The following is a 26421-nucleotide window of genomic DNA, read 5'->3' on the forward strand; positions in this document are numbered from 1 at the left end:
GAAAATAATGCTCGACGCTGGCATTGCCTGAGGGGGGGCGATAATTTACGATTCTGTGCCTATCGGTACATAACTCGGACGGGGCTGAGTAGGCTCAAGCGAACTTCGCAACGTTCAGCACGGCAACTCGCGCTCAGTGGTGCTTCTCGTGGCTCAAGTTCGCTTGAGACTGCGCCCCTCCGTCGCGGTCTAAAACTATACTTTATCGGTGTGAAAAAAGTAGTCCGCGGTTGTTGGAAAAAGTATTGTCGATAGTGGGAGTCAAACCCTGGAGGTGTGGGTTGGGAGTTTAGTGATTAACGAGGCAAGCCACCGAGGCCGGTGCTGATATTGGGTATTCCGGCTGTATTAGAATGTGACAACGCCCACAGTTGTAGAATTCTGTACTATCTATGTTTACAACACAAATCTTCTCTTATGGGGGTCCCTACCTGGCACAACACCTTTTCAGATGGGGGTCCGTGGCCAAATACATATCAATTTGTTTGTCCCTTGGCATGAAAATGTTTTACAATCACTGACTTAAAACAAAACAAAATAAAAAGTACTTCTTTCACCACTGATCAAATCAAATCAAACAGTTAAATCATTCCCCATTAAGACCGGGAAAGTATCTCTGTCATTTTAGATTTCTTTGGCTATTAAAAAATAGTAGATATACAAGCTCATAGGGCGGCCCGAGTGCCGCGCTATGAGCTTGTAGATCTGCTATTTTTTTTTAAAATCATGCCAATTTGTGCAAATCTTTGAATATATATTTTTAAAGCGAACATTTGTAACTCAAATCTTTGCTTCTGGGGGGTCCCTGGAACAAAATATTATGACAATGGGGGTCCGTGGTGAAATACATAATTTTGGGGGTCCTTCTGTTATTTGGATAGATTTTGATTGGTTGTCAGACAGTGGACCACAATGGAAACAAGACGTTTTTTTTTAAATCCACGTTGACCTTTTGAAAATTGTTGCACTGTGCACTTTTTAAGAATTGTCAATAAATTTTCAGTCACTCACACATTTACCTCAACGATACCTGCCGTTACTGGCACATTATAGTTATGGTATGGAGTTACTACAGCACATGGGGCTGACAGCGTTCTTGGGGCCGACAGCCCTTTTACAGTGCATGCTCTCGTTTGTCGATTTGTTCCGTCTATAAAGCCTAGGCCTGTCACAATTATTACATAATCGTCTAATTGCAATTATTTGAGATAATCGCAATGATTTTGTCATAATAGTCATAATCATTTCCATGTTGAAAAAATAAATAAAGCTGAAATAGCTGATCTACAAGCTTACAACGCGTCACAAAGTGACGCGTTGTAAGCTTGTAGATCAGCTATTTCCGATTTATTTACATTTTTTATATATATAATAATGTATTAATATATTTCAGTTATTTGTCATATCTGCCCTTTGCATTTTTTTATTACGAGCCAAACAGTATATGTTCCAATGTTCAATGCCAAAACAAATCGTTAATTGCACTTATTAGTGTGCCAATTAATGGTCAACTTCAATTTGTAATCGTGACAGCCCTGCTAAAGCCATGCCTCTCTCGTCCCCCTCTCTCTCCTCCCACACAGGTCCTAGAAGAGAGGATGAAACTGGAATGCAAGTGCCACGGTGTCTCGGGCTCCTGCACCACCAAGACGTGCTGGACCACGCTCCCCAAGTTCCGCGAGATCGGCTACGTGCTGAAGGACAAGTACAACGAGGCCGTGCACGTGGAGGTGGTCCGCGCCAGCCGCCTGCGGCAGCCCACCCACCTCAAGGTGAAGCAGACGTACCGCAAGCCCATGGAGATGGACCTCGTCTACATCGAGAAGTCGCCCAACTACTGCGAGGAGGACACCACCACGGGGAGCGTGGGCACCCAGGGGCGCCTCTGCAACCGCACCTCGCTGCACACGGACGGCTGCGACCTCATGTGCTGCGGCCGCGGCTACAACACGCACCAGTACACCAAGGTGTGGCAGTGCAACTGTAAGTTCCAGTGGTGCTGCTTCGTCAAGTGCAACACGTGCAGCGAGCGGACGGAGGTGTTTACCTGCAAATAAAATAAAAGCGAGGACGACTTGGAGAACCTTGGGATAATGCGGGAACCAAGGGACTTTATCAGTAACGAGGAACGACCCCCCAAGACGGAGCGAATCAAAATCCTTTGTCTCCTGGAACGGTGAGAAGGTTTTTGAAAAGCAAAGGAATGGAATTTACACTATCGGGCTCTTCGTGGCATTGTTTTGCACATCAAGAATCTATATTTGCTTTTGAGAAAGTACGGAAAGGAGAAAAAAAAGGCTAAATATCAGTAGATAAATACCCCAGAACTTTACCGACCCACAAGAGACGTGTGCTCACGACGTACTGACGCATTCGTGGTGAAGTTGGGACTACAAGGAAAACAAAACGTATGGTGCCCTCGATGGGGAACTGTGCTTTGCACTCTGGGAATTGTAGTTCTTTATGTCGCAAGAGACTCTTGCATGGAAAAAGAAAAGACATGGACCTGTGAGGTGGTCAAAATGACAGACTGTTGAGGGGCCGATGGAGAGAGAGAGAGTGAGAGAGTAAAAACTTTAAAAAGCTTTGTCTTATTTCCACTAAAGTGGTGTGGGGGGGGGCGGGAGACAGAAGTGAGTGTTTGACCCTCCCTCACATTGGCCAGGTCCTATGTTTGGAAGTCTGTTAGAAATGAAGAACACTTTGTATGGTGCTCCCCTTGGGGGGGGGGGCACGCCAAAAGCTGAGTGGAGAGTTCTGTTCGCTATAAGGCCCTCTGCTGCCAACTGGAATAATGGTGGAGCATGTTAGCTTTCCAGTCACACTGGAACTGTCTGTTTGAACACTGAAAATAAATTGTTTATTTATGTTATAGTATCTTAAAAAACAAAGCACTAACGGGTAGAGATGTCTTTTTTTGTACTAAGTGTAAGAAAACGAAAAAATACTTTTTAGAAACTGACTGAAAGATGTGTGTGTTATAGAAAATGCTGCCCCCCAAAACAAACCCCCTTTTCTAAAAAAAAAAGAAGAAAAAAAGAAAGAAAGAAAAATAGGCAAAATATATAGTGGTTTCATTGCTACTGGTGTGTTGACAACAGTTCATCATCATTATTACAATGTACTTCAACATTCAAATCGTCTTGGTTCAGCCTTACTGTAGCGGTAGCTTTTGTTTTCAGTCCTTTACGCCGCTCAAACAGACACATCTGTTTGGGATACATTTGGCATTTTCAGTAAATAGACAGTAGCAACAAGGAAACCTATTTTAACCGGAGGTCCTTCCTCAATTCATTAACCACTTAAGCCCTAAAAACATAAAAATAACAAGTATAGCCAATCTACAAGCTCACAACCAGTGGTGGAAAGTAACTAAGTAAAATGTTGAGGTATTTGTACTTTACTTGAGTATTTCCAATATCCAATACTTCTACTTCTATCCTTCTACTCCACTACATCTCAGAGGCAAATATTGTACTTTTACTCCACTACAATTATTTGAAAACTTTAGTTACTAGTTACTTTTCAGATATAAATTATTACATTATAAAACATACATTAACCACTTTAGCCCTGTTTTATACATAAGCTATTTGAAAATAGCCGATCTACAAGCTCACAACGCGTCGCCATGCGACGCGTTGTGAGCTTGTAGATCTGCTATTTTCAAATATTTTAGTACTTTAACTTTTGGTACTTTAAGTATATTTTGATGCCAATACTTTTGTACTTTTACTTAAGTAAATTTTGAATTCTGAACTTTTACTTGTAACAGAGTATTTCTATATTGCAGTATTGGTACTTTTACTTAAGTAAAACATTTGAGTACTTTTTCCACCACTGCTCACAACGTGTTGCATCACGACACGTGAGCTTGTAGAATGCTATTTTTGTTGTTTATGAAATTGTATTTATAAAAAAAAAAACAATTGTTTAACTTGTGTCACCCAAACAAGGATGAAAGGTGGTTTGCCCCTGAAACTGATATGTTGCTGGAGACGTGTTGTCAAAGTGCTGCACTGATTTTTCTTTTCTATTCAGACACAACTTACGGTATGAGAATTAAAATATAAAAACTCCCATTTGACTCACTTCTGAAATTCATGTGCTAAATTGATTCATCCATTTTTTTTGAAAAAAAACATCTGCAAAACTGCGCTTTCCCACAACTGAATGGATACGGGCCGCCAATAACAACTACACACATACTGTACTCCATATACACACAGAGCAGTAATGTGACACCCAATGGTAGAGGGATAAAGGACATATTTCCACTGAGGAAAATATGCAAAAATCCACATTTGATTCAGTTCATTTTAGGTCTAGATTTTTATCATAAAATAAAACAAAAATAGCCCCCAAACATTCAACTTGTGGAAGTTGGACTAAAGGTTAAATTAAATGTGTCAGTAATAAGTGCAAAACCTTTTACAGTCTGTCGTTGTATTATATGTCCATGCTGGAACATCATTTGAATGTTAAACGTTCACGCTGAAATATGGCCCTCCAACCACCCTCAAAATTTTACTTAAGTACAGTACTTGAATAAATGTACTTAGTTAGTTACTTACTTCACACCACTGGGGGTCCTTGAAATAAAACAAAACGTTTTGAGAACCACTGATTTATGCTGTGCTACAGACACCACCAGCAGCGTGACACGGCACAGAGCATCTAATATGCGCTGAGCTGTGGCACGTCCCATGCTTTTAACTGGTCACCGACCCGTTAGTGCCTTTTATTTTCAGCTGGTGGGAAAAAAGAGAAAAAATAAAACACGTTGGTGGATGCACAGCCTTATGCCTTGTTTATTAATATTCCACACTGGCACATTCTTAAACGTAACCGATTTTGTACCTAAATCCCCTTGTTCTGATGAGAGGAGATCGTATAGATATATCGTGGGGGCGGGAAAAAATACCCTATGTCTTCTGCGTATTTCTCCCACGACTGTACACTCATGACATCACAAAGGAGTCGTTTGAGCACTATTGGTCGCAATCAAACGACAAACATTTGAGGTTTTAATTTGACTTTAATCTGTCTTTTTAATTGCACGTCTGTGTTGTATTTGCTTTGTTCAGGATCCCCAGGAAGACTATAGAGGCTCATTCATGTGTCTCTAGAATGGAAATCCTTTAATAGACATAGAACATAAACATGGGGGGAGAAATACACAGAAGAAAATAGGGGGTATTTTTCACACACACACTACTGTATATGATCTAATAATGGGTTTGTAGGTTCAAAATCAACAAAGTTTCCCCTTCAAGTGGTCTAATAATTGACCTTCCCCGCAGAGCTAGCAGTGTTCTGCTGTGGTACCATGAACCATGTCCTTTCAGGTGTAACACTAACATTCAAGTACTTGGCCCTGGCTAATAGATGACACGTGAAAATTAGCTAAATAAACCCTGGGCCAGCTCTTAGCCCTCTGGGCCACAATAACGCTAGCATTGGGCTAAGAATGTGTGGGTGCAAAAATGCACATACAATGGTGGCACTTTATGTAATGATAACCACTTGTAGTTGTGTTGTAATATTTGTGCTATTCTGCCCGGTAACGCTTCAGCCTCTGATCCATCATGCTTCCACAGTGAGGTTGAGGTTTACACATTGCATTAGGCCAGTTTATTTACTCTCTTGGGTTTACATTTTAATGAATAGATGTATGATGTATACTTATAGGGTTGTGTGCACAATGAACGATAACCACTCATTTTTTGTTTAGATAAATACCATTGTAACCTACTGTAGATTGCACTTGGTATGAATAATTATGAGGTGCTATTTAGTTTGTAGTCTGCATGTCAGTTCGGTCCATAACTTACACACAGGGTTCTATTTGTATTAAGAAACAGAGGGGGGGATATTGTCTTAAGCCTGTACTACTTCTTCAATGACAAATAGTGAAAACAGCTAATATCTACAAGCTCACAACGCGTCGTGAAGCAATGCATTGTAAGCTTGTAGATCTGTGTAAATCTTTTTTGCTCTATTGATCCTTTGACATTTTTATTATTTTTTGACAATTTGCCCAACATTGGGACGCTAGGGTTAATATGGTTAACACGAATGTTTTGAATTAAATGATGATATATCAGAGAACATATACATATCAAACATCAGATATTAAATGCATGTATGTATTTAATCCCCACCATCCCATAGAAATTAATGACCAGAAGAGGGGGGATATCAAAAGCAGAAGCAAACCCCCCCCACCCCCCGCCAAACAAATCCAACCCTGTGTAAAGATACAGATTATATGGTTTCAGTAGAGGTGCTATCCAGACACAGTAGTCCAATACAGCAGTACTGTAAATAGTTTTACATACGTAAAAAAAAAAGGTAACTTATTAATATAACATATCCTGCATATAGCGATCTGACATTTTATTTCTCATATGCATTCAATCGACTTCTGCCAGTGTTTTATAAAACACACACACACACACACACACACGCACACGCGCACGCACGCACACACACACACACACACACACACACACACACACACACACACACACACACACACACACACACACACACACACACACACACACACACACACACACACACACACACATTTTCTCTCTCAAATGGATACAAAAAAATTAAAATACATTTCCACATGTGTGCTGCTAAGGCATATCTGTCTTTAGTTTTAATGTTGATTTGTATTAACCTCAGCAAACAAGAACATTTATCCCCGAGCTCTCTGGGTATTATGGATTCCACATTCTTTCATTTTATTGCCCGACGCATGTTGGTACAAGAATGTTTCTTTGTACTCCTTCAGATGCACATGTCAAACTGTTCCAACAAATAATCCAAAGCTATTATTTTCATAAATTCCCTTCAATGGAAGAAAAAAGAAAAAAAAAACATGCATATTAAGTCTGGTCATTGTGTGTCTGTGTGTGTGTGTGTGTGTGTGTGTGTGTGTGTGTGTGTGTGTGTGGTGTCCAGTGTTTTAAGCCAAAAAAAAATCTATGTTGAAGAAAAGTCTCTTCTTATTCAAACGTTCCGACCACCCCTTAAATGTAGCGATTGGCAACGCAAACTGGGGGAAGCATAAATCATTAAAAATCAAAAATAAATAAATCAAGCGGCCTGTGCTGACTTTGACATTATTTTTTTGGTACACAGCACATGTTCATAATATGCTGTGGTCTTCTGCCTTGATTGTGGCACGCACAGAGAACAGAAGTTCAATTATCTCTCCTAGGGAGAAAATAAGACACAAGCCCTGGTTCTCATGTCTGCATGATGCTCCAATGTGATCGGTACTGGGAGGCAGTGTTGATTTCGTCGTCTAAAACTATGACGAAAAATGTTGGTCGACTACCTTTTTTCACTGACGAAAACTAAATAAAAACTAAGCTATGATGACTAAAACTAAGACTAAATATATTGACAATTTTGTCAACAAATAAAAACTAGACAAAAATGGTAGTGAGGGACTAGTGGAGAAGAGATCCAGTAGAACTAAAAGACAAGTCATTTTATGTTTGGTTGCGCTCGGGTGTTGCGCTCTGAAAATAGCAGATCTACAAGCTCACAACGCGTCGCGCTGCGACGCGTTGTGAGCTTGTAGATCTGCTATTTTCAGCATGCAACCAAGTGTAAAACCAGCCATTACGATGCCATCAAGGTAAAAGGCCAAAATACATTTTAGTCGACTAAATCAACTGTAGATTTAGTCTACTATAATTGTACGATATTTAGTCGACTGAAACTAGTCAAAAGCTAAAACATTTCAGATAACTAAAATGTGACTAAAACTAAATGGAATTTGATTGAAAAGACTATGACTAAAACTTAATCAAAATGTTCTGTCAAAATCAACACTACTGGGAGGTCAACGCAATGAAGAAGAAAACATGAATCCCCCCCCAATCAAAACTAATAGGAGCCGTGTACGGCACTGATTCTCACCCGTTTTCATTTTAAGGCCCCCCCCCCCCCCCGGTTTGATACCCATTAGCCCATGGACCCCCATTTGATACAATTTTTTATGTCTGGGACCACCCGGTTGAAAATGGTTGAATGAGGCTTGAGGACACTATAATAATGGTCTACTATATTGGGAAACGGTTAAGGGCCTCGACACTCAATCCTCTCCCTGCGTCTTGGCATTGGGAGCGGAGAGTCACCACCAGAAGGGAAGTGGACCTTTATGCAAATGGGACCCCATGATGTGAATGGGAAGTGGCCCAGTGCGCCTCTGTGTTTTTTGGGACACACAAACAAGAGTGTGGTTTCTTTTGTGAGGGTGTTTTTGAGATGGAAGGGCCAGGCCTCGGGCCAAAACAAGTAGGTGCATGTTCAGCCGGAAACAGCCAAGTGAAAAGAGTTGGGTTATTTAGGAGAAGAGCTAATTGAGAGCAGGGAGCTGATAGAGGTACTTTTTTTAAGTAAAAGTAGCGATACCGCAATGTAGAAAATAGAAATACTCTGTTAGATAATGCCCTGTATTCAAAATGACAACCAAAAAAAAGTACAAAAGAATTGGCATCAAAATATAATACCTAAGTACCTAAAGTAAAACTGCTCGTTATGCAGAATGTCCTGTTTCACACCTTTTTTTGTACTTTTTAGTTTTGAAAATGTGTAAAACCCTTTCGAAAGTAGAAGACCTACAGTACAAGCATGTGAGCTTATAGATCGATAGTTTTTTTTTTGTCACTTGTAACTAAAGCTGTCTAAAGTATAATAATTTGCCTCTGAGATGTAGTGGAGAAGAAGCATAGAAAGTATTGAAAAAATGGAAATACTGAAGTAAAGTTAAAAGTACCTCAAAGTGTATACAGTACTTACTTAGTTACTTTCCACCACTGAAAGAGTGGGTTATTGAGGAGAGAGGAGCTAATTGAGACGAGGCCGTTGTGTGTAAGAGAGAGTTGAGTGAACTATATGAAGAGCAGCCTGTGTGCCGAGCATGGTAAACCATGCCAGCCCAGAACAGAACTGGGTTTGACTGGTTCCTTGGATGGCTCTCAAGATCATTAACGTTCTTTTAAAGCCATTCAATCCGGGAACGCATCCGTGTCATTTTAAGATTTCTTTGGCTTTTAAAAAATAGCAGATATACAAGCTCATAGCTCGGCACCGAGTGCCGCGCTATGAGCTTGTAGATCTGCTATTTTTTTTTTATCGTGAAAAAGTTGTGCAAATCTTTTAATATATTTCAACATTTGTAACTCAAATCTGTGCTTCTGGGAGGTCTCTGGAACAAAACATTTTGAGATGGGGGTCCGCGTGCCAAATACTTATCTAAAAATGTTTTCTAGTAATTCCTAACAGTATGTTGCTATATCAGTGGTGCTCCAACTTTTCCATGTCAAGGACCCCCAAATCGATATGTATTTGGCCGCCGAGCCACATTTGAACACATTTGATCAACTATTAAGGATATTATTCTTAAAATTTCGGGAAAGTCTTTGAATTCCTTTGGAAAATGTCAAAAATGTTATACAGCAATGCATCGGTGTTGAAAAAGAAATTTGTACTTTTTGAATACTTAAGTATTTTTAAACCTCCAGTAGCCTACTTTAACTCAAGCACAAATCTGACATTTGACCAGGAGTATCAGCATTGGTTCTCAAAGTGGGGTCCGGGGACCCCCAGGGGTCCTTGGGGGGTACCAGGGGGTCCCCAGCAAAACTAGTTAAAGGTAGGGTAAGTGATTTACTTTGGTTAAAATAAGTGTTAAATAGCTCTATATTCAGATAGTACTCATTGCTATAGAGTGTTTGTTCAGTAAAAGGAGTCTCCCATGTCTCTCCAGCTCTTTATTAAACAGAAAATGCATTTTCCAGCTCTGTTGCTGGAGCTGGAGAGACCCCTGTGACCGAACAAACGCTCTGTAGCAATGATTACTATCAGAATATAGTACTTTAACCTTTATAACAAAACAAACAAAATACCAAAAAATATCACTTAACCGGCCTTTAATAAAGCTTCACAATCATTTTAATCACTTTAACCATATTTGATACTTTGACTATTCAAAAATAGCAGATATACAAATATTGTAGATCTGCTATTTTTGAAAAATCTTGAAAATGTGTGCAAATCTTTTAATATAATATATTCTTTAAGGGAACATTTGTAATTCAAATCTTTGCTTCTGGGGGGTCCCTGGAACAAAATATTTTGAGATGGGGGTCCGCGGCCAAATACATATAATTTCGGGGGTCCTTGACATGGAAAAAGTTTGAGAACAGACTTTGACTCAGGTATACGCCGGTGACAAAACTGACAGCATTTCGAACGCGACCTTTTCTCTCTCTCTCTCTCTCTGTGTGAAGAGGCACTAGTGAAACGAGGGCCGCATGAGGCTCTGCTAGCTTCATTCACCCATTGGCTGGACGATCTCCACTCGTCGGGCCTGCGTGGTGAAAAGCATTGCGGGCGGGCAGCAGAGCAGAAGTAAGACGTGTTTTGTTAGTTGTCTGAAGGCCACTGGGGATCCGGAACAACATAAGCTCCCCGTACTATACCCTGGATTGAGAAAAATAAATCCATTTGTTTCTGACAAACATTTTGTCATTAACCCACTAAAGACCGGGAACGCATCTGTTGTGTCATTTTTAGATTTCTTTGGGGCTATTCAAAAATAGCAGATCTACGAGCGCTATGAACTTGTAGATCTGCTATTTTTGAAAAATCGTGACAATTTTGAGCAAATCTTTGAATATATATGTATTTTTAAAGCGAACATTTTTAACTCTGTTACAACTTCTGGGGATCCCTGGAACAAAAATATTTTGAGATGGCGAGATGGCATTTTTGAGGACCATTGATATTACAGCAACATACGTTTTTTTCAAAAAACTGTTAGGATTTAGAAAACATTTGTAGAATACCCCAGAAGCAGATTTTAGTTAAAACATTTTCGCTTAAAAAAATGTATATATTCAAAGACCCACGGATTTCCGAAGATTTTTCCAAAAAACAGCAGATCTACACGCTCATAGCGCGGCACTCGGTGCCGCGCTATGAGCTGGTATATCTGCTATTTTTGAATAGCTCAAATGATGACACAGATGCGTTCCCGGATCGAATGGGTTAAAAAATATGACATAGAAAAAACAGAGCCTGCCTAGTGTGTGTGTGCCTTTACTTCCAGAGCGGGGGCCATTGTTTGGGGTGTCAGGATCATTTGTTCGTCGGGATTTATTCTGCAAAGCTAATGCTTCTGGTCTAATTCCCTCCCTATGCATGGGAGCGACAAACGCTGCTTTGCTTTTCCAAATCAACTGGTCCAGTTTGCGGCGGGCGGGACAGGACTCTTTGCAAAGTTAATGTAAACCAACATTAGTGGGAAGGGGACAGTGCTTACAGTATGTTATAAATCCAGTGCCATACATCAACAGCTTCAAAATGTACAGTACAGTATCATCCCCTGCTTTTTCAGAAGGGCCACAGGAGAAGAAGACAGAAAAAACAGGGTTTTTTTTGTGTGTGCAAACTATAGCCTAGCGGAGGCTTTTAAGTTCGACTCCGGAGAGGATATGAGTGACTTAAAAGAGTGCCAAATTCAGACTAGAAACCCACACAGAGGGACAGACCACAAGGACAGGAAATTAAACAACTTTCTGCAAATTGTAATTGTCCTCTGAAAAAGTGATAATGTCAGACCTAATGAAATGCTTCCAAGGACTGATAAGTTGCCTGTTATGTGTTATTCCTGAACCGACAACTTATACATATCATCTGTTATACTTCAAAAGGCAGTGGTGCTCAAAGTGGGGTCCGGGGACCCCTAGGGGTCCTTGAGGAGGGGGTTTGAGGGGGGTCCTAAGGAAAAATCTGTTAATATAGCATCAAAATCAGTTTAAAGGGATAGTTCACCCCAAAATGTTTTTTTTTTCCTATAGATGAGTCACCCCATGGAGACTTGAATTCATGGATATTTTTTAGTTTTTGTCTCATTCCTAAGCCAATAATTTGATGACCGGCAGCGGTTCCGGTAGAGACACAAAGAGTCTCCTTTGTGTCTCCTACCGGAACCGCTGCCTACCGGTCCGCCGGTCATCAAATTATTGGCTTAGGAATGAGACAAAAACAAAAAAATATCCATTAATTCAAGTCTCCATGGGGTGACTCATCGATAGAAAAAAAATACTTTTTTTGGGTGAACTATCCCTTTAACCACATATACAGTAATCTTGTATGGCATGTCCCTGACAAAAAAACACTTTTCAGATTGGGCGGTCCGCGGGCCAAATACCAATCAATTTGGGGGGTCCTCGACATGAAAACGTTTGAGAACCGCTTGTTCTAAAGGCCCAGCCAATTAAAGAATTTCTGCGACTCTGAGCTAATATTTGCTCAGCCGAGCGAGACCTTGATGTCACCAGCAGAGAGAGAGATAAAGAACCACGTTGGTGGACACGGAAAATAACAAATAACAAAAACACAAACCAACCCAATTTATATGGTAGCCTATGGCCTTTTTTCCCCTCATGTTCTCTCACCCCGTGTCTTGAAGCAACAGGAGCGCTGCAGATCGGTCTGACATCACGGCTCAAAGGCTGTGACTCCACCGACAGCCATTTGTAACTTTGGCAAAGTGAGACATGAGCCTTTTTGAGCAAGAGCCCCCCCCCCCCCCCCCCCCCGCCGCTAGAGATAAGCAGTGGTGGAAAAAGTACTCAAATGTTTTGTAAAAGTATCAATACTACAAACTACAAAGTACTCTCTTACAAGTAAAAGTCCGGAATTCAAAATTGACTTTTGTAAAAGTGCAAAAGTATTGGTATCAAAATGTACTTAAAGTACCAAAAGTAAAAGTACTAAAATGTTTGAAAATAGCCGATCTACAAGCTCACAACGCGACGCGTTGTGAGCTTGTAGATCGGCTATTTTCAATATAGCCTACTGTAGGTATAACATAAGGCTAAAGTGGTTAATGTATGTTTTATAATGTTATAATTTATATCTGCAAAGTAACTAGTAACTAGTTTTCCAATAATTGTAGTGGAGTAAAAGTACTATATTTGCCTCTGAGATGTAGTGGAGTAGAATAGACAATAGACAGAGAAGTGGAGTATTAGACAATTGGAAATACTCCAGTAAAGTAAAAGTACCGCAAAATTGTACTTACAAGTACATTACTTGAGTAAATGTACTTAGTTACTTTACACCACTGGAGATAAGGCAACAGCTGCAAGAGAGAGAGAGAGAGAGAGAGAGAGAGAGAGAGAGAGAGAGAGCGACGGGCGAGAGTGCTGAGAAATAATAAATTACACGCAAAAAAAAGGAGGGATGAAATTAAAAATCATGGAGTCAGAGGTCTTCCGAGCTGACGGTTGACTTTAGCCAGACAGAGTGAGGAGAGAAGGACTGGTGTCAGTGTGTGTGTGTGTGTGTGTGAGTGTGTGTGTGTGTGTGTGTGTGTGTGTGTGTGTGTGTGTGTGTGTGTGTGTGTGTGTGTGTGTGTGTGTGTGTGTGTGTGTGTGTGTGTGTATGCGTGTGTATGTGTATGTGTGTGTGTGCTCCAGACATCACTGGTTTATCAATAACAGACTCCTGCTTAAACCCCGAAACAAGAGCATGTGTGAGAGAATGCCCCCGGAATGATGCATGTATGCATCATTCAGGAGGGGGGGGGGGACCCCATTTCCTTCAAGTCCTTGTTTGTTATTCCCCCGGGGGGGGGGGGGGGGATGACATGGCTTTTTGTAAAAGGTGATAAGAAGAAAAATACGGAAGCAGCACTACTGTGCTAACCCCCCCCCCCCCCAAAAAAACCCTCCCTTTTGGTGTTAATACATGCCGTAATTGCTCCTATACGATAATTGTTGTTCTAAGATAATGTTGTTTGATTAAAAAGTCTCAACCTTTTAATACACTCCCCCCACCACCCTCCCCGCTCTCCCCTCCCTCTAAACAAAGCAACAGAGCATACCACGCAGTTAAACACTGGCCGCAACACAGCCTGCAGCAATTACGAACGTATAGTCCTCGCCGTGTTTTTTTTCTGACGATCGGTTGGAGTGGTGTTTCTTGTGTTCCTCTGACTTTGTTTTGACTGCTTGTCTCAGTGAAAGACCATCATTTGGAGGTTTTTCTCATCATCTGTTTGATATTAGTGGTGGGGAACACATGGCCATTCAAAGGCAGAGCCCTGTGTGACATCATAGACCACAAGGCAAGAGAGTGTGTGGATCGTCAAGACCCTCACAGCCCCCGAGGCTATCCCGATTCCTTAAAGGCTATCCCGATTCCTTAAACACTATATACCTGAACTTAGCCCTTCTCTTCTCTTTCTCTTCCACTTCTCTTGCTCTGTATCTTTTGCATTGTTCTGCTTGGAAAACCCACCACAGCTCAACCTGGATCACTGCCTCTCTGACACTATAGCTTTTCAATAAGGTTTTTCCTTTTTGCGACCGTTTGTGCCCCGTTTCATGTAAAAAGTGACAATGGTTTGAATCTGAGACGACCTCAAAGTGGGGTTTTCTTCTGTGTCTAATGCAAAGAATCTCAGAATTGATTTCAAGGACCCCTAGTTTGATATGCATTAGACCATGGACCCCCTTTTGAAACTTTTTTTCTTTTTCCTTTATTTATTCAGGGAAGCCCATTGAGAGCAAGCTCTCTTTTCCAAGGACGCCCTGATGGCAGCATATAAAACACATACATAATTAAAAACAATAGCAAACATAATTTTGAATCACATTACAATGTCACAGATGCAAATAAACATAGTGTTACATGAAACAGGTGCAGTCACTATATGTAGTGTATCCTCTAGAAGCACCCTAAATGTCTCTATTGAGACCAATCGTACCAGTTTCAGAGAGTCCTGAAGTTTGTTCCATTTGTGTGGAGCATAATACATGAAAGCCGTCTTTCCTTGTTCACTGCTCTTACGTGGACTGGTATATCTAATGTGTTTTTGTGAACGTGTTGAATGTCCAGTAACCTTTGGTTCTAAAAGCGAGAACAGGTACAAAGGAATCTTACCACACAAGGCCTTATAAATAAATAAAATACAATGTTTCTCTCTACGAACAGCGAGAGATGGCCAACCCTCTTTATCAAATAAAATACAGTGATGGGTGAGATAAACCATGGAAACGGGGACCTAATCTGCAATATCCTCAGCGTTCATCTGACTATGAGAGTTACAGTACAGACCCAAAAAGGTCCATTTGGACCTTTTAGAGGGCCCCGGACCCGACGTTGACAAACAGGGGATTAAGAAACACTTCCAATGCACAGTGAATTGCTCCTTTACACTGATGGCAAGTCCAAACACAGCTTCAGGAGCTGCAAGTTCAATTCACCAACCAAACTACAGTGTATGGATATAGGCCGGCAGTTCTAAAAGTGTGATATAGGGATCCCCCCATGAGTTCTTGAGGGGGTTCTAGGGGGTCCCCAGCTAAATGAGGAACAGGCTTAAACACTTTTATATATATATATATATATATTTTATTTTTTTTAAATAGACGAATGTTGGTCGACTACCTTTTTTCACTGACGAAAACTAAATAAAAACTAAATAAAAACTAAATAAAAACTAAATAAAAACTAAATAAAAACTAAATAAAAACTAAATAAAAACTAAGCCACGGTGACTAGAAACTAAGACTAAATATATTGACGATTTCATCAACAAATAAAAACTAGACTAAAATGTTAGTGGACTAATAATCTCTCAAGAACAGATTCTGCACTGCGTTGGAATCTGTCGGGGAGGTTCGTCATAACGTGTGCGCATTGGCTACAAGTGGGCGTGCCTTCAGATCAGGAAGCAGGCCGCGCTTTACCCAATCAAATGTAGTGGGCGGGATTCACATGTCCGTCGATCTTTCCCCCTCGAAACAAACCCAAACTAATTTAACAATAGCGTCCGCGGAGCAGACAAAACCACGGAAAGATATTCACATTTTAACTTACTCTTTCATCATAGAAACAAGTGGGCTTATAACCAAAACAATCCATGTTCTCTGGGAGAAGTGGTGTTAGTGTTCCGTGTAGAAATATTGTTAGTGGGAATGAAAACATAGTGGCACCCACCGGAAGTGAAAGCTGAAGGCAGACCTAAACCCCGGTTTCCTTTGCGCACGTGTGCTACGTCGACTTCCTCCCAGAGCCAACAGACATAGAACAAACAGCAGAGGTCGCTGTTTTTCATTTTCAGTTGGATCTGGGTTCCCAGATTGGTGGACTAGTGGAGAAGAGATCCAGTAGAACTAAAAGACAAGTCATTTTATGCGCTTGGGTGTTGCGCTCTGAAAATAGCGGATCTACAAGCTCACAACGCGTCACGCTGCGACGCGTTGTGAGCTTGTAGATCTGCTATTTTCAACATGCAACCAAGTGTAAAATCAGGCATAACGACGCCATCAAGGCCACCGCCACAATACATTTTAGTCGACTAAATCAACTGTAGTTTTAGTCGACTATAATCTTATGATATTTAGCCGACTAAAACGAGACTAAAACTAAAACATTTCGGATGTCTAAAATATGACTAAAACTAAATGGAATTTTATTCAAAAGACTATGACTAAAACTAAATCAAAATTTGCTGTCAAAATCAACACGGGCCCGCAGTCAACAATGTATCAATATGGGGGTCGTCGACATGAAAATGTTTCAAAACCAGCGTGACACAAGACACACACACTTATATTTCTGACTGTGAATATAGGGGTGAAAAAAAATAGAAAAAAAACGTCCATTATAGAAGGACTAATAAATTAGTGCTGATTCAGAGATAGCAAAAGTGAAAGTTTCTGGCTAACATGCATGCAGGCAGACAAGACATTAGCCTGGGGAGTAATGACGCCCAATTTGGCCCTCACACCTGTTTATGTTGGAGCGGGCCGGCCAAGCGCTGCTCGTAAAACACCAGCGAGGTTAATGCTTATGTGGTGACGCCCTCGCAGGGCCCACCGCGCGCTGCAGTAAGGACAGCATCAGCAAGTCTGCTGCGGGCCACGGGATGGGTCCAGCCCCATGCACTGCTCTGTGCGCGCGGACACAGTGGTGTAAAGTAACTATAAGTACGTTTACTCAAGTACTGTACTTAAGTACACTTTCGAGGAATTTGTACTTTACTGGAGTATTTCCCATTTTCAATACTTTTACTCCACTAAACATCTCAGAGGCAAATATTGTACTTTTACTCCAGTACAATTATTTGAAAACTCTAGCTACTAGTTACTTTGCAGATATAAATTATTACGTTATAAAACATACATGAACCACTTCAGCCCTATTTTATGCATAGGCTATTTGAAAATAGCCGATCTACAAGCTCACAACGCGTCGCATCAAACATTTTAGTACTTTTACTTTTTGGTACATTTTGATACCAATACTTTAGTACTTTTACTCAAGCTAATTTTGAACTCCGGACTTTTACTTGCAACAGAGTACTTCTACATTATTGAAGTAGTGATACTTTTACTTAAGTCAAATATCTGAGCACTTTTTCCACCACTGGCGCACGGCATGTGTGTGGGTGCGTGCGTGCGCGCATGCCTGTTTGCGCGTGTGTGCGTGCATTTCTGTCTGTCTGTTTGTTTAACTCTCCTATCCCATGTTATCGTTTTGTGCGTGTGTGTCTCTGTCTGTCTTGTCTGTCTGTCTGTCTGTCTGTTCAACTCTCCTATCCCATGTTATCGTTTTGTGCGTGCGCGCAATCCGTGCGTGCGTGTCTGTTTAACTCTCCTTGTGTTCCCTCTCTCTCATATCGTTGCTGTCGGGCAGAAACCTCTTATCTACATATGTACTTGTTGTGTTTTTTCGTAAATTAACGCCCTACTTGATCATACTACACTACTACAGAGTCACACAAAAACATCAAAAGTAGCAGATCTACAAGAAACACAGCGTTTCGAGCGTGTGGATCTGCTACTTTTGACGATTTTGAAATTGAATCCTGAAAAGTAACAGTTTTTTGTACATATGAGATTTCCCACCCGACAGAGACGATGCGTGTGTGTGTGTGTGTGTGTGTGTGTGTGTGTGTGTGTGTGTGTGTGTGTGTGTGTGTGTGTGTGTGTGTGTGTGTGTGTGTGTGTGTGTTCGTCTGGTATAGAACCGCATGCTATTGCTTTACATACAGATGCTGTGTGATTGTGTGTGTCTGCGTGGTGGCGCAGCCCGCCTACGAGGACAGACAGACGGATCCTTTAGGGAAGTGGGTTTCTCTCTCTCTCTCTCTCTCTACACAGAGACGTTTTTTTTTGGTTGGGGTAGAGTTCGAGGACGGCCGGGCCCACACTCAGTGTCCAGCTCGCGGTGGGCCCTGGCCGGTGGTGATGGTGGGCCAGGCCACGGTGTATCCTTGAGGTTATTTTTTCTCTCCTCACGTTCTGTGTTTGCACGAAGAAGCCAGGTCCGAGGGTTCTAAAAGCAGATTCCACCTAAGGGGGACGGCCTATGGGACCCTTCGGGACGAGCGGTTCCTAACCTTTTCTTTTCTTTGAGACCCACCCCCCCCCCCTCCCCTTCTTACATCTGACACAAGCTGAGACCCCCCACCATCCATGCACGGCACGCGCAAACACATGCACAGCACACACACACAACACTCACTCTTGTGTTTTTCAAACACGTTAACCATTAAGCCCTATATACCAGTGGTTCTCAAACTTTTTCATGTCAAGGACCCCCAAATTGACACTTATTAGCCCACGGACCCCCATTTGAAAAGATATGCCAGCGACCCCCCATAAGAGAAGATTTTTAGGGCTCTAGCAGTGATTTTCAACCATTTTAATTTCAAGGACCCCCAGTTTGACATGCATTAGGCTACGGGACCCCCGTTTAATGGCATTTCTATCTATGGGACCCCAATTTATGTCGTAAAATCAATGTTAATTTAACTCTGAGAGTGTACAAATGGAACCAAAACCAAAACCTGTTAGGGTCGATCCATTTGGCTCCATTTGTACACTCTCAGAGTTACAGACCCATAAGGGTCCATTTGGTTCCTTACTATCAATCATTTAGCTGGGGACCCCCTGGAACTCCTTCAAGGACCCCTGGGGGTCCCCGGACCCCACTTTGAGAACCAATACTATACTACTGGACGGTGGCACCCTTCAGGGCCCCATGACCTCCAAGGTGTGTGTGTGTGTGTGTGTGTGTGTGTGTGTGTGTGTGTGTGTGTGTGTGTGTGTGTGTGTGTGTGTGTGTGTGTGTGTGTGTGTGTGTGTGTGTGTGTGTGTGTGTGTGTGTGTGTGTGTGTGTGTGTGTGAACCACTGTTAACCTGGCATCCCTATTTTGGGCATGTCATTATATGTGATGAATCTAAATTTTCCAAAACAGTGAAACGAGAACATCTACAGTACAACCTCGGAGATGGGCTACGTTCTGCTATTCGTTGTAGGATGAAGAATATAGGGCCATGATTGACCACTTAAACCCTGTATAATTATCTAACCCTTTTTCCCCTCATCACCTAATCCAGGGGTCTTCAACGTTTTCAGGCCAAGGACCCCTTGGCTGAGAGAGAGATAAAGCAGGGACCCCCAATATATATTGTATAGAATATAATCTTTTCATAGATTTCATAGATAGCTTCATAGACTTGTTTGACAGCACTGTCATCAGTGTTGGATTCATTTTAATGTGTGTTTTCAGACTTTTAACCACATAAACCGTCCATACTAAGTAAACTTGACCCACTCTGTACTTGGTCTGTTCTTTTTTCCCCCTACACCAAATCTCTTTGCCGAAAATAGCAGATCTACAAGCGCACAACGCCTGTAGATCTGCTATTTTTGGCTAAAGTTCTCCTCAGAATAGGGATGCTTGGTTGAAGTGGTTAACGTAAAAATCACAAAGATTTGGCGGCCCCCCTGTAGTAACTCTGAGGACCCCCTAGGGGTCCCGGACCCCCTGTTGAAGACTCCTGACCTAATCTTTCTCTTAATCCAGAATAGGGATGCTAGGGTTAACTCCGAGAGTATAAAAGACTTACCCGTGCGCCGAGTTATACATCATTCTACCCCCCCTCCCCCCCCCCCCCCCCCGCCTCACTACAGGTGCATTCTGTATTTCATCTGGATGACAGCATTAAAAATTGAACTGAGTAAAACATATACTTGTATTGGCCCAGATCGCTGGCCTTGCGGTCCAGGCTCATAAGCAGCCTGACAGCGCGTCGTGGGTTCGAGTACCGTTCCCGGCGACCTCTGCTGAGTGTCTCTCCCCTCTCTCTCCCTCTTTCCTGTCGATCTTCCCGTTCAAAAATCTATCAATAAAGGCAAAAAGCCAAGAACAAATCTTAAGAGTCCAAACCATTGCCATTTTGAGCGGCACCAACTGCCGTACTCTGAGTGATCTGTTGTGAATTGATAAACCAACGTCAATATGCTACGCAGCTGAGACCACAGAACTTGATACTCTGCAGCTGACATTTGGGAAATATTTGCATTTTAAATGTTTTGGTTAACTGGTGCAGCACGCGAGATGTTGTCAACAACTTCAAGAAAATTGTTGAAAGTGTTTCAGAGAGAGCGGGAGAGTTGATATTTATAAGATTGCAACTGGTGTTTGTGGGCTCTGCGTCACAAAGAGATTCCATCGTCGGGGATCCATGGGAAAACAAGTGATCTGCAGGCTCAAGCTGAAAAGACAGATATATGTTTCTGTTCTTTCAACACTCTAAATAGTGCCATTTGAACTGTAACATCTCAAGTGTTAAAAGTAATAAATAATTCATAATAAACGTGTCCCCGGGCCCTTTAGATGTTGTTGTAAGGAGTGTTTTGCCAAGTGCATTTGCACAAACCTGGACCCCTAGGGGGTCCTCAGAGTTACTACAAGGGGGTCCGCCAAATCTTTGTGTGATAGGTTTTTTTTTTTTTTATTTTTACATTAACCACTTGAAGCCTCGTATCCCTATTATGGAGGGAGCATTTGCCAAAAAATAGCAGATCTACAAGCTTACAAGCTTGAAGATATTTTCAGCAAAGAGGTTTGGTGTAGAGAGGGAAAAGAGCAGACCAAGTACAGAGCAAAAAGGTCAAGTTTACAATGTATTGAGGGTTTAACTGTCTGAAAATATGCATTAACATGAATCCAACATATAGAAAAGATCATGTGTAAACAAACAGACAAAAAACATGAATTTATCAAACACTGACGACAGTGCAGTCAAACAAGTGTATGAAGCCATCTACGAAAAGGTGCAACCTCTATATGCACAGCAACCATAATGGTTCTTCTTTCACAGGTGTTACCAATGATACTAATGAAGGCTCTGTTCCATTTAGTGTAGCACAGTGGTTCTCAAACCTTTTTAATTTCAAGGACCCCCATAACTCTGAGAGTGTACAAATGGAACCAAATGGAATAAATGTCCCCATGTTTTACAGTTTTAACCACTTTAAACCATGGCGTCCCTTTTTTGCGCATTTCATTATAGGCAAAGATTGTCAAATATTCTTAAAATATAAAAACAAAAAGCAGATCTACAAGCTCACAACGTTGTGAGCTTGCCGATCGCCTGTAGGCTATTTTCGTGGTTAAGGTAAGGCAGGACAGAGCGATACCAAAAATATCAAAGAGTTATTCAAAACCAAAAAGACATTCAGGGGGTGAGTAAAGTGAAAATACTAGACATAAAGTAATTTTTTCGGGTGCACTACTCCTTTATAAGTGGTTAAGGACTGGGTGAAGATGACTGTATGTTCACAATAAAACAGCTGTGTGCGCGCTCTGCTCTCCTGGTGAAGCGCTCCTTTAAGAGAGGCAGAATTCCATTGAGCGGACCAGGAATAGACAGCACCGGTAACACAGCCAGTGCATCATCATCAAACCCTCCTCCCTGTCTGGTCTGTGGGACAGACCGGCGGTGGAGGCGACGATCGCTGCGCCGCCGTGGGCCCCATAGATGTGGGTCCCTTCCACACGGAAAGTTCTGCTGAAAAACGAACCTCTAGCTTTTCCATGCATGGGGGGGGGGGTAAGGGGGGGGATGGAGAGTAGGGGGTCACACCAGAACAACGCGCAGACCGCTCCAGCTCGACACGTGGCTCGCCTTTTTGCCTCGGCTCGCTCCGGCAGCTTGGAGAAACACTGAGGTCTGGTTGTTCAAAACAAAATTAGCCTTTCACCTCCGATCTTTTCAGGTGGAAGGTCTGGCCTAATTCCACGGACGAGCTGTTAACCTAAAGAGACTCGGCAATAACAGGAACGTCTCTCACGCCGGTAGCACGGTATACCAATGACCAAGGAGGTGTTTAAAAAAAAAAACCCGAGCAGAACTTGTCCATCTCCGCCTTTCGGGGGTTGACGGCTAACTGGTGTTGTCAGCAGCGCGCACCGCATGGAAAGCAACATCAGAGAGCGCCGGTTGCCCAACACTTGTATATTTCTGTCTCCATCTGTGTCACTGGCTAAGAACTGGGCTCCCGTACATGTCTCTGAATAATGTAGGACAGCATTGGACACCAGCTCGGTGTGGTTTGGGGGAGAAATTAAAGGATGGTTGGGGCTATAATCCCCCCCCACCCCTACAGTTTTCCCCCCTTTTCTTTTTTTTTCTTGACATCAGCCGGTCCTATTTTCCCCCCATTATACCAGACCCCAGTTTCACCATTAAGCCCAAGTTATGCCTTGCTGCACACGGGGGTGTCGTGCAACGAAAATAGCCGATTTTAGAAGCTCGCTACGCGTCCGCTGCACGATGCATCGTGAGCTTGTCGATCGGCTATTTCCGGTGTGCGCAACATCGGCACGAAACCGAGTAGAACTCGGGCATTACTGCCCCACAAAAGCTCTCCATGTACCCCAAGATGTCCAAATCTCCCACAAGTCACCCATTCCATCCAGCGCCCAATACAAACGTATATCGGTTCTTCTCCTCTCCTTGATGTCTCATTGGCTGATGGATGCATCGAGGGTCACGCTGACGAGCCTTCTGGTCTGTCACCAGACCTTTGATCAGCTTTATTTAACCCTTTACTCTTGAGAAACTAGGGGGGGGGGGGGGGGGGGTGATGGGAATTTGTGTGTATGTGTGTGTGTTAGGGGGGGGGGGTCGAGTTACACAGAGCTGAGGAGCAGGCAGTCTCATGGGCCTTGGCTTGGCAACACATGTCTTTGTTTAAGGCAAAGCCTGGTACTGACAGCCCTCTGCCAAGCTCCTCTCTCTCTCCCTCTCTCCCTCTCTCTCTCTGCCTCTCTCCCACTCTCTCTCTCTCTCTCTCTCCCTCTCTCCCTCTCTCTCTACCTCTCTCTCTCTCTCTCTCTCGCTGTGTCTCTTTATGTATAGCGCGTACGTACGTTAAGATTTTCCTTAACATTTTATTCAAGATATCCTTACAGTGTCATAACCTTAAAGCCATAATCCGTAAGTTTTACATACTCTCCCGATGGAGATGTAGGTACTTTGCAACTGTAACACCCCGGATTCGAAACCTGCTCTCCCACGTTGGAAACCAAACATCTATACCGCAAGAATTGAAGAGCGGAACCCCCCTCTTAGCCAGGTGAGACATTGGGGTTGTGAGCTTCAGGCAGGAATACTTGTCAACCAGCAGGAGAGCCTATACCAGATGCACCAGGGCCTAAATGTCTAATAGAATAGAGAAGGGAGATCACCTGCAACCACTGCACATGCACTACTAGTTATATTGTAGTACTCTACCATGCTGATACAGATACCATACAAGTTACTGTAAAATAACATGTTGTTCATAAAAATGTGATCCAGATCGCAGCTTTAAATGACATCCTAAGCAGAAATAAAACTATGGTGAAAATAAAGTTCCATCGGCCATCTTGTGTAATGCGGTGTCACATCGAATTCAACTAATAATCCTTTATCTGTTTCTTGACATCTGATCCACCACTTCAACAAACGAGTCTTAAATCACCATTGAAGAAGGAGATCACATCCTTAAAAAAAGGCCCGGCTCAGGCCCACACAAGCAAAATGGCGGCGCCGTAGATTTATACGAGCAGTTGGTGTTACGCAATACTGGGTCAGTTGGCGCCGTGCGTGTTTACTCTGTGATGACACCGCAGGTTACCAAGACAACCGTGTTCTCAACAAACGACCATGTTGTCCATCTTTCCCTCAAAGATAATGTGGTTTTTATATTATTTGGACCAGGTTGGACTTGACAAAAAGTTGATTTCTTACGCGGTTTTCAAAAGGACTCTGAGCTGTCTCAGACATGTTGAATGTTCACATGGTCTTAGTAAAAAGCTTGCCGAGGTTATACACATTTTCTTCCAAAGTTGTAGGCAAGTGAAATGATTCTGTTTTTCTATTCTCAAGCCAAAGAAAGTCTCGCTGTAGTAACATCAGTTATATATTGTTTATTTTTCTTAAGAATGCATAAAGCACTGGGGAGCATGTAGTGTAACTACCGTAGGTAATTGCTACAGCAGCTCAAGTTAAAACAACTCAAGTTTCTGCCATACTTGTAAATGATTATTCCATAATATGGAATAATTGTTATATTATACTATGTGCTACCACACACGAGTCAACCTGTTACTCACTATAACCAAAACTAGGACAACAGAACATCTTAATCCATGGCACAAAGAGGCATATTCCACCACATAAGATCATTTAATCAAACTAAATGGAAACCAACCAAAGTCGGACAGGTTTACGTTTAAAAAGTCATCATAGTTCAAATGAAATCTGCAACATAAAAAAAAGCTCCTCAGCCGGTCTGAAAATGACTCATTGGTTTGTTTAACCAATTAACTTCTGTGGTTGGGAGATTAGAACACAACTATAAAGTGCCACATGTGTTGTAAATCTAGCTCGAGAATAAAAGGGTGTAATTTATCATTAAATGGTGTTAATCTGCCCCCTTAGCTTTGAGTTCTGTAAACACAACAAATCAATTTTATGTGTTGGACCGTTAGCAAAAAAAATAAATATGTTTTACTTTGAGCGTGCATGGCCTATGACTCCATTCAAAAGCCATGTGCACTGGATGTGAAACCAAACATGGTTTTAACAGAAGAGCCTTTACCCCGTCACCTCACCAGTAGTATTATATAGGATATCGTCACTGTCAGGTGAAAACCTTGTATGTCCAAAAAGCATTACCTTTCAGGAAGTGGAGAAAAAAAAGTAACCTGTGTTCCAAAGTAGCTATTAATTCAGCCACGACCTCTTTGTTAATACCTGTTGGTTCAATTTTTATAACTCCCCGACCCCCTTGACCACTTTCACTTTCAAACATTTTTTAATTTAGCGAAAATAGCAGATCTACCAGTGGGTGTAAAGTAACTAATTACATTTACTCAAGTACTGTACTTAAGTACAATTGTCAGGTACTTTTACTTTACTGGAGTATTTCCAATTGTCAATACTTTTACTTCTACTCCTCTACATCTCTCTCAAATATTGTACTTTTACTTCACAGCAATTATCAAGTAATTGCAGTGAAGTAAAAGTACAATAAGCTTTAGTTACTAGTTACTTTGCGGATATAGATTACTATATTACAAAACATACATTAACCACTTTAGCCCTATTTTATACCTAGGCTATTTGAAAATAGCCGATCTACAAGCTCACAACGTGTCGCGATGCGACGCGTTGTGAGCTTGTAGATCTGCTATTTTCAAACTTTTGGTACTTTAAGTACATTTTGACACCAATACTTTTGTACTTTTACTCAAGTACATTTTGAATTCCGGACTTTTACTTGTATTGATACCTTTTCCTAATTAAAACATTTGAGTACTCTGGCCATTTCCGCTACTTTTGGAGCGACGTCGCTCTTGCACGGCGATGAAAGGGCATTAATTTAAAATACGGAGATACAAGGTTTTTCCGCCCGACGACAGTGGACGATATGTTCTATCAATTAGCGCGGCGGCGGTGCTTGGGCCGAGGGCAGGGGAAAAATTAATACGTTTCTAATTTTGAGGCAACTCATGGTTTCTGCATATGTGTATCATCTTTCCAAAGAAAACTTTCAGCCCTTACATTTCTCTGTTTTATTGAGCCCATATTGCAATAAAACCTAATCCATAAATACATAAACGCATTAGGCTCTCGTTGGGAAGTGCCATTAAGGTCTCTCTCGTGGAGTGGCAGTAAAAGATCCATTTTTAAGTCTCTGCTGGCCCACGACCTACAGCTACACCTCTCATCACCCGGGCCATTAAAGACTACCGCCTTTGCCTCACGTGGAGGGAGAGTGATGGGGCGGGCAGACGGGGCCGCCACAGCGCATGGCCCTCCCTCTAACCTCCATGCCGCTCCGTCCCCCCCCCACTGTCTGCTTGGCAACTCCGTGCAATTTTTCCCCCCATGCAACCCAGGTCTGAGTTGGTTGCATGGTGAGGCAACAACAGCTGTCAGACGGCGGTCGTAGGGCAGGGCGTGGTGCCCTGACCAGTGGGTTTGTCTGTGCGACCAGACACTCGCCTCATGGCCGCACCACGGG

The 26421-nt window shown here is 42.2% G+C and overlaps 1 protein-coding gene across 3 annotated transcripts in view; it reads left to right on the forward strand.

Moving 5' to 3' along the window:
- The window catches only part of LOC308091241 (protein Wnt-7b), a 180180-nt gene that overhangs the window by 65124 nt on the left and 88635 nt on the right, over positions 1–26421 (forward strand). For 2 of the 3 annotated variants that reach the window (XM_080436698.1, XM_080436697.1), the window contains exon 4: positions 1584–3576. In XM_080436698.1, coding sequence (XP_080292824.1) covers positions 1584–2057 — 474 coding nt within the window. In that variant the 3' untranslated portion in view covers positions 2058–3576. Of the gene's footprint in view, positions 1–1583; positions 3577–26421 lie in introns of those variants that run through there. The other variant, XR_013933686.1, reaches the window with a different exon arrangement.

This window comes from Gymnoscopelus braueri (assembly GCF_963280865.1).
Source record: "Gymnoscopelus braueri genome assembly, chromosome: 9".
NCBI classification, from domain to species: Eukaryota; Metazoa; Chordata; class Actinopteri; order Myctophiformes; family Myctophidae; genus Gymnoscopelus; species Gymnoscopelus braueri.